The sequence below is a fragment of the Leishmania panamensis genome (genome assembly GCF_000755165.1).
Source record: "Leishmania panamensis strain MHOM/PA/94/PSC-1 chromosome 21 sequence".
NCBI lineage: Eukaryota > Euglenozoa > Kinetoplastea > Trypanosomatida > Trypanosomatidae > Leishmania > Leishmania panamensis.
This window is the reverse complement of record NC_025867.1, coordinates 415,516-426,997: the sequence shown is the minus strand read 5'-3', so window position 1 is coordinate 426,997 and position 11,482 is coordinate 415,516. Positions and strand designations below refer to the sequence as shown.

The window sequence follows — 11,482 nt, the reverse complement described above, 5'->3', positions numbered from 1 at the left end:
AGCCGCTGGGAGGGGGAAAAAGAGGAGAGAAGCACATCAGCCAGCGTGCGTGGGCAGACGTGTGTGCGCCAGGTGTGGAAAGGCGGCTAGCGAGGTGAGGGGAAAGGTAGGGGGGCAGTACACGCGGTAAACAGGCGTGAAAGAAATGCACAGGGATGCACCTACATGTGTGTGTGGGTGGGTGCATGCGTGTAGGGTACGGACACTAACAACAAACGGCAACGGATACGGAAGTGGAGAGACGACGTGCGAGTGAATCCGTGCGTGGGGATGTGGATGAGTGTTGCATGAATGGGTGCCACAATACGACTTTTCAGCAAAACTGCCATGACCACACACACACACACCACCACCACCACCACCACCACCACCAAGAGCCCTCCGTCTCTCCTACTCCCAACAGCCTCGCACTCGCTTGGGTTCGCTATCCGCCCGACACGGACAGAGGGAGAGAAAGAGCCCATAAAGAGCCACCTGCCCCGCTCTTCCTAGCAGACACGCACGCACCAAAGAACGAAAACAAACTAGTCGCTCAGGCACACGCACCCACACCCGTTCTCTCTCTCGCCCCCACCCCCTGCGCCGCCGCCTCCTGCATGGGCCACAAAGGGAGAGAGTATGCGTCTCCCGCTCCCTAGTTACGCGGCTTCTCCTTCTTCTGCCGGTACAGGGCGTACAGGCCGACGCTTGACACCTTCACGATCTTGAAGCGAACCCCGGGGATATCACCGACGGCGTGGCCAGAACGGCCGAAACCAGACACCAGCACCTCGTCGTTCTCCTCGATGAAGTGAAGGCAGCCATCGTTCGGCACGAACGCGATGATCTTCTTGTCGTTCTTGATCAGCTGCACACGCACACACTTACGGATGGCGGAGTTAGGCTGCTTGGCACCGACGCCGATCTTCTCCAGCACAATGCCCTTGGCGTGTGACGACCCACCGAAGGGGTTCGCCTTCTTGGCAGCGAAGGTGTGCGCGCGCTTCCAGCCCTTGTCGGCCCAGCGGTTGCGGCGGCGCAGGCGCACCAGCTTACGAGCTGCGTTCTGGCCGTTGGTCTTCGTCATCCTGAGGGAGGGAGGGGGGCGACTGACACTGTGTCCTTTTATGTTGGGAGAGGGGGAGGAAGGTAAGAGAGTCAGTGGATCCGAAGAAGCGCATGTCACAACCGTAGTTCAATAGTGATAAACATGTGGGCAAACGCAAATGAGGAGAGAGAGGGAAGGCAGGAAAACAAGTAGGGAGTAGTACAGGCTGACACGCACACATATTTTGTGTTGCTGTTGTGGTGGTGGTGTATGCAGATACTGCGGGCCCCCTCCCACACGTGCACACACACACGCACAGCCACATGAAGGGTTCACCAGAGGACACACACCACCGGCACGGACTGTGGTGCCATGCTGCCCAAGAGAGCAAAAGGCGCGTGCCGGTCCATTCCCTTGATAGGAGGAGAGAGACCTCGATTTATGCCAAACCCATCAGCCGTCGCCTTAGACTCCTCTCTCAGTGAAAAAGCGCTATTTTGCTTTTACTTTTTACTCTGGCGGGAAAAGAAAAGAAGTACGTAACGGCGTTTGAGCAGATGCCCCCCCCTTCTCAGTATTTCATGTGCGTGGGGGGCGCACCGCGATTACTGGGGCTCCATGCACTTGCAGACGCGGGGCGCTCGCACACATGAGCACCATCGCCGAAACAGGCACGCACGCACACACACACACACACACACACACACACAGACAGAGAGAGAAGAAAAGGAAAATCAAAGCGAGAAATCAGGCCAAGGAGAGAGAGGACATGACGTCAGCTTCTCTCCATTTTGTTCGTTGTTGTGGCGTGTGGTGAAGCAGAGCAGAAGAAGAAGGAGGGCTATGGGCGGCTGCCTGTGTATGGGGTGTCTGTGTGTTAGTCTGGAGAAGACTGGGTATGTGTCGGGAGGGGGGGCTGAAGGGTAGATGTTGTTTGAGCCGAGAACGCACATTGTGAACCGGGGTGAAGAGAAACCTCCCGCTCATCCTGTGCTCTCCACCACTCCAATCACTACCCCGCCTTTCTTCCCTCTCCCCCCTTTACCTCCCTCCCGCTCCATCCGACTCACCACACATACGCACACAGGCAACATCGCCCCTCCCCTTTCAGTGCTAACGCCACACTCGCACAACCGCAACTCTCCCCCATGAAGCATCCCAATACACGTGAAGACGTGCGCATGGACAGAAAGGCGCACAGCCACACGCTCGCTTGCTCGCAGACGACGACTCTCTTTATTCAACAGCCTCGACGTTGGTCTTGGTCTGGACGTAGATACCGTCAAGGAACTTGCGGATATCCTTCTTCCTCACCAGGCACATCTGGTGCAGCACGGCGGCCTCGCGGGACACCTGCTCCAGGTCGTTGCCATCAAAGACAATCTCATCCTTGACCTTGGACGGATCGGTCTGGCTCACCTTCACAGTGCTGGGCACCGTCTGGCGGCGTACGCGCTTCTCACCGAGGAAGTTGCGGACCTCGATGTTCGGGCCATCCAGAGAGACGTTGATTGGAAAGTGAGCGTAGGCGCAGCGCACCTTGAAGCGGTAGCCCTTCGTCACGCCAGTGATCATGTTCTGCACGTGTGTTTTGGTGGTGTTCAGACACGCGATCGGGATCTTGGAGCCGAACCAGCGGATCGCCGTGAAGGTGCGGTTCTTCTTGTCCACGCGGAAGTCCAGCTGCAGGTGCGACAGGTCCTTCGTGAGGGTGCCGCGCTTACCTGTGACAGTGACCTTGCGGCCCCGCACCTCGACGGTCACACCCTCAGGGATTTCCAGGGTGGAGAAGCTCTTGATCTTGACCATCTCTGCTTGCAAGCGAGAAGGAGTGGGGGAACGGGAGAGTTGCGATTCACGCCCAACTGAGGAAAGAAGGGGGGGTGGCCGCAAAGATGTGCACGCACGCGCGCGAAGAGTGCATGCGTGAGGGTGCGGGGAGAAAAGGAGCAAGACAAAAAAAAGGTGTGGTGTGCCCACCGATGCAAACGTGTGGAAAACAATTTCGATAGTTGACATGTTCAACGACGCCATGAGCAGCAAGGGAAGAGCGAGGAGATGAGACGATGAAAGTGATGAAGATGACGTGAGAGGAGGAAGTCGCAGGAGAGGGAGAGGAAGCCACTCATTAGGCGTGTATGTACGCGTGCGTCACAGTGATGCGTTGCATGACAGCGCACTGGTACGCACAGGATTGCGTGCCGTGCAATCCTACTCTCGAAGAAGCGCACCGTGACAAACAAACACAACGCAGCACATACATACGCAGACAGTCGCACAAATTGGGCGCGTCGCTCTGGCCATATCCAAAACACGCGGGGGGCACGAGAGAAATGGAGGAGAGGCTCAAGGGACGGGTACAAGAGAGAAGAAAGCAGCGAACACAGAAGGACTACGTCTTCGCTCTTCCTCTCCGTCCATACGCATCCACGTCGCTTGAATCTATACCTCTGTTCTTCCTCTTGTCTGTGCACGTCGTGTGTCAGGGTCTGTGGGGAGAGGAGACTTCCTCCTCTCCCGCCCACGCGTAGATGTTGCTCCGCCTGTTCGTCTAAGAGGGTCGATAGGCATAATGTCTTGAAGATAAGAGATGAGAGTGTGTGTAGGGGGGGCGAACAAAGAGGGAAGAAAGTGAACAAAGGCACTAGACGGTCGAACGCGCACCGATGGGGAACAGGCACAGTGACGATGGAGATGGTTTGCATCGAAGACAAGCACATGTTTGCATGCGCTGATGATGAGAGAGGCGGACAGACAAACAAACAAACAAACAGAAACGAAAAGTCAATTCTAACATACTGGGCGAAGGGAAAGGGAAGAGCGAGAGCTGCTGGAAGCGCCCTTTCCCACTCTAGAGCCTCTGCCTGTTCGGGTCATTCCACACAAGCTCGACGGCGAATACAGAAAAAAGAATACGGAATAATAACACCCAACGAAGCGAGAAGAAAGCGTACAAGTGCAAGATCTAACGCGGGAAGAGAGGGGGTTGACACCCGTGCGTGTGTACCTTGAGTGAGGACAGTGCTGAAGCCCCAACATGCCACAGAGACAGCTATAATGGCGAGCAGTGGAGGTAGTAGAAGACACACGAAATGCCCACGAGGAAGAGGAATAAAAGAAGACATGAACTACTATGGGAACACTTGCACACACACACACACACACACGCACGCACGCACAGCAGAAAACATGTGCGCCAACCATGAGTAGATAAAAGAACAGAAAGAGTAGGAACAAAGAAAAGGTACAGCAAAACAAAAAACATGCCCACACATATACATATACATACATATACATATACATATACATACATACATATACATATATATATATATATATACATATACATATACATATACATATATACATACGTACATATACGCACATACCGAGACGTTTTCGCGGTCATAGAGGTACATTGACAAGGAAAAAATCTCAGACGAAAAGGTAGAGTACAACGATTACAACAAGCACACAGCACCTCATCCTGTCGATCGCGTGTAGGTGTCTCTCCCTGTGTGTGTGTGTGTGTGTGTGTGTGTGTGTGTGTGTGTGTGCGTGTGCGTGAGGGGATCATGAGGTATTGGTGGTGGGCCTGGTGTGGTTGCCGTGTGCGGGCAAGGGAGACAGAGTCAACAAGACCAGCACGCACACACACGCTGCAAGAAGTAATGCAAAGGAAAAGGAAAATGGAAACAAAAATGACGCTGTTTGTGAAGGGATGAGTCGGTACAGTGAAACAAGGAAGCAAAGCAAAACGAATCGGTCAAGCGAGAGTGTATGTCTGTGTATCCTCAGCCCTAATCCTCTCATCCACGACTCCCTCCCCCTGCTTCTCTCCACACACGCGCGCGCGCACGTACACAGGAGAAAAGAATAAGCGGCCCCCGCCTGTAACCTCGAGTGTCTCAGGGCTTCTCCTCCAGTGCCTCAAAGTTGAGCTTCGGTATCACGGGTGCTGAGCTCACGACGGTGGTGTCGTGTCCAGCGCTCACGCGTGCACCGGTCAGCGCCTTTTGGAATGCAGACAGCGATGTCGCTGCGTGCGCCTTGCTCTTCTTCAAGTGTACGCTACTACCACCCGTGAGACTTGCCTTCTTGGAAACCGCACGAGGTTCACTGCTCGCCCGTGCCGCGCTGTTCACGTCGTTTGTGCTTCGCTCCCGCAGTGACTTCATGACGTCCGGGTTGTAGAAGGAGGCCTCCCCCGAAGACAGTTTCGCGGCGGCGTTGTTGCTCAGCATGCTTACAGGGCCGTTCCCGGACCCGCGCGTCTGTACAGCTGCGGGTGTACTGTAGAAGGCAGAGAGCCGTGACGCATTGTGCTGCGACGAGGACGGCCGTGCATGCGGCGAGCCCCCGCCTAAGCTGCCGGCCGTATGAGTGCTAGTTTTGGAGCTGACACAAGCGCCGGAGTTGCGGCGGCTCAGTCGGCCCACCATTTCGGTTGGCTTCAGCACTGAGTAGTGTGTCTTCGACCTCGCAAACGCCTCTGTTGCCTTAACACGGCTCGCCTGCACGCGAGTTCCAGTCGCACCAGCGTTGACGCGGGACTTGGAGAGAGCCGGTGTGGCAGAGACCAGGCGGCGCAGTGGCTGTTGCTGATGCTGCGAGGAGTCCCGCTGCTGGAAGATCGCCTTCTGGGATTGAGAGAAGAGGCGGCTCGGACGACGCACTGGTTCGCCCTTGTCGGCAGTGGTGCCTTCACCGGCCCCCACTGTTGCCGCCAGGCTCATGCGGCGGGAGAAGTTATAGGTGCTGATGGATACAGCCTCTGCCACATCGGTGTTCGCCACGTAATCCACATCCGCCTCCGACACCGGCAGCACGCCAGCGGAGGCCATGCGCGAGTAGTTGGTGCGCGCAGCCGCCGTCGGAGCAGCGGGTGTCGTACCGGTTGTCAGCGTGGCCGCAGGCGTCCCCGAGACGCCGCTCGCGGCCGGCTTTGTGGGCCGCGCAGGTGTGGCCGTGGACAGGCACGACTGCGGCGAGAGGTTGGCAACCGCTACTGTCGCGGCGAGCGGCCGTGGTAGCCCCGAAGGACAACGGCTGAAGAGCGAGCAGCTCTCCGGGTTCGCAGCTGGTGGCGCCTGGTGCCCCTTGATGCGCGTGCCAGTACCTGTTCTGCTAAAGGGGATCATGCTTTGCGAGAGTGCCAGCGCCGTTACCGTGGCGCTGCGGCTGAACGGAGTGGTGCCTTCCTCCACTGGGCACGGCGTGGTGCCGACGACGCCCTCACGACCGGCGATCGTGGCTCGCGAAGGGGTCGCAGAGAACTGGTTCACGGCACGCGCCAGGTTGCCCTGGCGGGTGAACGACGCAAGGCGAGAAAGAATTTTGCAGCTTCCCTTCACAGTCTTATCATTGCGGCGTGCCGACTCAGAGATGAACGATGTGTCGCTTGCGCCATTCTTGCCGGGGATCGGCATCAGCGAGGTGGACGTCGCGTTCGTGTTCAGGAGGCTCTCACGACGCACGATGCGGGCCATCTGCATGATGCGATCGGCGTTTCGGATCAGCTCCATGTAGGCGACATGCTCCATCTTTGGGGCGCTGTCCCAGTGGTCATACCAGATCAGCAAGCCGCTCAGCGCATCGCCAACCTGGCGGCGGCGGTGGTCAACAAGAGTTGAGAGGACGTCCGACTCGGACAGGCCCCACTTGCCACCGGGCCGCAAAGTGCGGCCCGCCATCTGGGAGACGGCGTCGCGAAGTTGATGCACGAAAGTGTGGAAGTGCGCCTCCGTGCGCGCCTTCACGGCGTGGATCAGGAGCTGAAATTTATGCACACTCTGCGCGTTGAGCACGTACAGCTCCATCTTGAGTCGGTCGAGCAGGATACGGAGGCAAATGCGGATGAGTGACACCATCTCGTCCGAAAACTCAAAGCCTGCCGGGAACACCGAGTACCCGTTCGGTGCCTCGTAGTCCTCCATAGAGTCCTTCACGAGCTCCTCGATGCGAGAGTGCAGCTTGCAGTTCTGCGCCACGCCGTCACCGCCGAGCGCATCGCGGTCCTGCATGTACCGCGTCAGGTTGGTCAGCTCCTCATCCTTGGCTGCGTAGTCGCGACGCATGTGGTGGATCTCGGCCTCCAGCTCCTCGATGGTGCGCTTCTGCTGAGCCAACAGCAGTCCGTTGTTCCTCACAGCTTTGCGCTTGTTGTTCTCGCACAGGCCCACCGCGTCATCCAGGCGACCCTGTGTCCGCTTAAGGTTCTCCTCCGCCTCCTCCAGCTGCGCGTTGGTGCTGCGCAGAAGCTGCTGCATGCGACGACGCTCTTCCTCGGTGGAGTCCGTCGCATCTGCCAGGGCCTTCTCCGTCTCTGCTTTCTCCGCCCGGAGACGCCCAATGAGACTCTTGTAGCCGTTCAACTCCGCCTGGATGTGCCGAATTCTGTCCAGCAGCCGCTGGTTCTCTTGCTCGAAGTCAAGCAGTGCGTACTCGAGCGCACGCACGTTATCCTCGGTTGTAGACTTCTCAAAGTCGTCGATGGTGTGCGCCACATCAGCCGGACAGGCGTCCGCGTCACCCCCGCCGAGACGCCGCTTCGCGATTGCCGCCGTCTCGGCAGCACGCAGGTCGTCCCATGGAATCGCTTCGAGATGCGCGGCCCTGGCGCTGCCAGTGCCCTTGTCGTCGCTGCCGGCACCGTAGCCCATCGCAATGTACTTCATGGTGCGCTGCTTCCACATGCGGGCCAGTGCCTTCAGGGCCTTGATACGGTCGGTCAGCACGGCAGTCTGCCGCTCTAGCTCTTCGTCGGCGAGGCGCGCGGCATCCGCAAGTGCCTGCTCATCCCTGGCGAGAAAGCCTTCGAGGCTGGCGTTCTCGCGGCGCAGCATCGCATTCTCGCTACGAGTATTCGCCAGCTCCTCGAGCAGCGCGTCGCGCTCATCCTCAGCCTGCTCGCGAAACATCTGCTGCTCCAGAGTCTCGTCCTTAGAGAAGCGCAAACGGCTCTCCAGTTCGCTGATTCGCTCGCGCAGCTCACGCATAAGAGTCTCCAGCTCAATGATGCGATCAAACTGCTCCCGCTCCCGCACCACCGCCTGGTAGCGCTCACGTGTGCCCTCCGTGCTCTCGTAAACGATGCGCTTCCGGCCGTCTCCAATTGGCTCCAGCTGAAGCCCATCCTCTTCGTCTGCCTCAACGACTCCCTCGTCCTGACGCTGCTCAAAGGCGGCGCGCATCTGTGAAGGTGAGGACACGCGCGTGACGCTGCTGCAGTCCCTCTCTGTACCCATCGATACATTGTTGCCGACCTCGTCGACATCAGCGCACCTGCCGGTCTGAACCTCATCCGTGTCATCCCTCTTAGCCGAGGGGCTGACGCTCACCGAGGAAGGAGACGAGGATGCCGATGGGGTGGTTGGCGTATCGAGCGGCCCGCCAGCTTCCAGTTCAGCAAGGCGTCGCGCCAGAGCCTCCAGCGTGGCGTTGCGCGACACGACAGTACGGTGCAGCTTCTCGTTCTCGTGGACGGCGCTGTCGAGGCGCTGCTTTGACTCGCTCTGCGCTGCCGCACGCTGCAGCAGCTCGTCCGTCTCCAGGTCAGCTGGCATGACGGAGCCACGGCGGATGGATGGGGAGACGGATAGGCGGCGGAAGGCCTCGAGGGTAACGACGATCTTGCTCGTCTCCGGTGGCAGCGATGTCGACACGCTCGGCTCCAACGAGCGAGGGTTTGGTGACACAGAGCCAGGGGTTTCGATCGGCGAGATGCCCTCCAAGTTCTCCGCCTGCCCCATTGATGTGCTGGTGTGGGCGCACTGGTAATTGATCGTCTCTGCCTGCTGGCGTACCATGTCCAGCAGCTTTGCATTGTCGCGTTGCAGCTGTTTGATGTCCTCCAGGGTGAGGCTCTCCATGTCCGCCGGAAGGTCGACAGAGACCGCGATTTGGCCAAGTGTAGCACTGCTCATGCCGTTCGAGGACGTGTTCGTGCCACGTGAAAGTGCGTTGAGGTCAACGTAGTGGAAAGAGACAAGACTCTGTGCATGCAGACAAGCGCTGGCCGCCGTCTCCGTTGCTGCTTCCGCCTTGGCTCCGTCCTCGAGGTAGGCGCACACTACGTCACCGTGGTGCAACTCACGCCGGCCCTTCTCCCCTACGCTCTTGCCGTTGATCTGGACATCGATGAGGCGCGAGAGGCCCTCAACACTGGCGGGTGGGTTGAAGTGAACGTAATATCGCTGCTCGCACGAGCGCTGCGCCACACGCTCCAGCACCAGTGACCCTAGGTCTAACATCTTCTCCGCTACTGCTGCTGTAGTCTCCACTACAGTATCCGGTCGGCACGTGTTACCACCACTCGCGCACTCCGATGAGTTCGCGTCGGCACCCATTAGGATGGCGGTGTGCCACTTCTGGGTGTTATGACCATCCTCCCCAGCTGTGTACAAGCTTTCGCCGGTCGTCGTCGTTGACGGCAGCGAGTACAGCACACGACTCAGCGGGAACTCCATCGTCCCCTTTACCAGCGCCGTGACGCGCACGACGCCGCCCTCGACGCACGATCCTCCAATCCCCGCAATGCTCGTGTACTTGCGGTGGGAAGAGATGAGCAGCGGCGCCGTCAGGCCGGCGCTGGAGGCGGACAGGAAGGCCTCGTTGCACCCGGCCACGTCCAGCGGCACGTTAGAGGCACGACGCTGCTGGGCTGCGATAGTCTGCGACATCGACAGCGGCGGTGACAACAGTGGATGGTCGCTTGCCTCCGCCATGCTGCCGCCTCGGACAGATAAGCCGATCGCGTCTGTCTCAGAGGGGTGCAGGTTGCTGCTCTGCAGGCCCCTCACCCACGCCTCCATCTGCTCCTTCAGCTTCTCGTTCTCCTGCTTTAGCGTCATATTCTGCTCCAGCAGATTCGCGCGGGTTTGGAAGGTCTTGTTCACCATTGGCCGGTTGCGGATCTTGCGCACGTCCCTAGCGTACGTCAGCGTGGCGCATGACTCCTGGTAGCTAAAGGCGATGGGAGAGATGTTGGCGATCATGAACGTCTTGCTGTTGCCGCCGAGGTTGTCCTTGAGCACCATCGTCAGCAGCGAGTCGCGGTAGTTTACAAACTTGGCCCCGCTCGCTATGTCGTTGATGACACGTGCCAGCGTTGCGAGTGACTGATTAATCTGAATGCCCTCCGCACGGCTCGTCCCGCTTGTGTTTGCCGTCTTTTGCCGCTCGCTGCCAGCGAGGTCGACCAGGTTGATTGTCGCCTGATGCTCCACCGTCTCTCGTGTGTCACAGTTGGTTCGATACTGGGCGACGCGGACCTGCAGCACAGCGTGGCTACGACTGCTGCGTGAGTTCATGCCTGTCTCGGCAGTCTGCCGCCGGCGCAGACCCACCTCGATCATCGGGTACGCCTTCTCAGCCGAGGTCACCGTCTGCTGCTGCAGGTCGTGGATGATCATTGTCTCCTTCCTCCCCGTCGGATCGCGGACGAACTGCACATGCAGCGGGCCGCGGCGAGAGAAAAGACAGTAAACCTCGTTCTGGTAGATCTCGTAGAAAGACAGCTGCACGCGGTACGAGTAGTCGATCACCCTGTCGCTCTGGTACGACTGCTTCACCGCCTCCAGGCGGCTGAACAAGTCGTCCAGAGTGCGCGGTACGACGCCGGGGTCACGGCGTATGTTCGTCGTGTCGCCAAAAAGTGTATAGGTCTTGCCACTGCCCGTCTGACCGTAGGCGAAGACGCACGAGTTGATGCCGTCTATGGCGGCCTTGACGGCGTGCATCGCGGTGCGCCGGTACACCTCTTCCTGCGACCCGTACGGCGGCGGCTGAAGAAAATCACTCGTGCGAATCAGCGGCATCTGAAGCAGATGCGACTCTTCCATCGACGCAATACAATGGTCGCACTCGTAGTAGTTCGCGGTGCTGGTGGAGACGATGTGGGTAGCGCCGGCCGCGGCACCAGCAGTGGTAACGCGGCTGCCACCTGCGGTCCGACGTGAGCTGGTGCGTGACAGGGCGGCAGCAGCGCTGCCACCGCCAGCCGCTTTACGAGAGTGTCGAGTAGCACCGGTGCGGTGAGCACGGTCGGTCAGCATCTGCACCACGTTGTTCCCGTCCTTCGCGACGGTGGCGTCGTCGTCGATCGACGTGGGGTCGTGCATCACCACCACATTTTCCACCACAGAGACGCAAATCCGTTGCGCCTCGCGCAGCACCGACTTCCGCAGGACGGCGGAGGCGCGCGTGTTCGTCGCGGCAGCGCTGTTGTGGGTTAGGCAGGCCGCATTCTGGGGCGCGTTGCGGACGCGCACACACACAAAAATGTGCCCATCATCGGGGTATTCTTCGTGCGCTGCGCCACGGCCCATCGTGATGATCAAAAGGGAGATTTTTGGGCAACGTACGTGTGGCGGGTGCGTGAGGAAGGGTGATGGGGTGCAAAAGTGGAGGAGAGTGCAGCTTTCCAATGAAAAGAAGGCGAGAGAGAAAGAGAGA

At 58.9% G+C, this 11,482-nt stretch overlaps 3 protein-coding genes across 3 annotated transcripts; all 3 read right to left on the bottom strand.

Annotated features, from left to right (window-relative positions):
• Window positions 1-634: 634 nt before the first annotated feature.
• LPMP_211260 (40S ribosomal protein S23, putative) lies at window positions 635-1,066 on the bottom strand (the record flags this gene model as incomplete). The annotated part of the gene is made up of 1 exon (XM_010700610.1): window positions 635-1,066. One exon carries the CDS (start codon window positions 1,064-1,066, stop codon window positions 635-637), a length of 432 nt encoding a protein of 143 aa, XP_010698912.1.
• A 1,197-nt stretch (window positions 1,067-2,263) lies between these two features.
• Window positions 2,264-2,836, bottom strand: LPMP_211250 (60S ribosomal protein L9, putative; the record flags this gene model as incomplete). The annotated part of the gene is made up of 1 exon (XM_010700609.1): window positions 2,264-2,836. One exon carries the CDS (start codon window positions 2,834-2,836, stop codon window positions 2,264-2,266), a length of 573 nt encoding a protein of 190 aa, XP_010698911.1.
• Window positions 2,837-4,935: 2,099 nt separating this feature from the next.
• On the bottom strand, window positions 4,936-11,355 carry LPMP_211240 (kinesin, putative; the record flags this gene model as incomplete). Its single annotated transcript, XM_010700608.1, has 1 exon — window positions 4,936-11,355. The coding sequence occupies one exon, from the start codon at window positions 11,353-11,355 to the stop codon at window positions 4,936-4,938; it is 6,420 nt and encodes a 2,139-aa protein (XP_010698910.1).
• Between the last annotated feature and the right edge of the window lie 127 nt (window positions 11,356-11,482).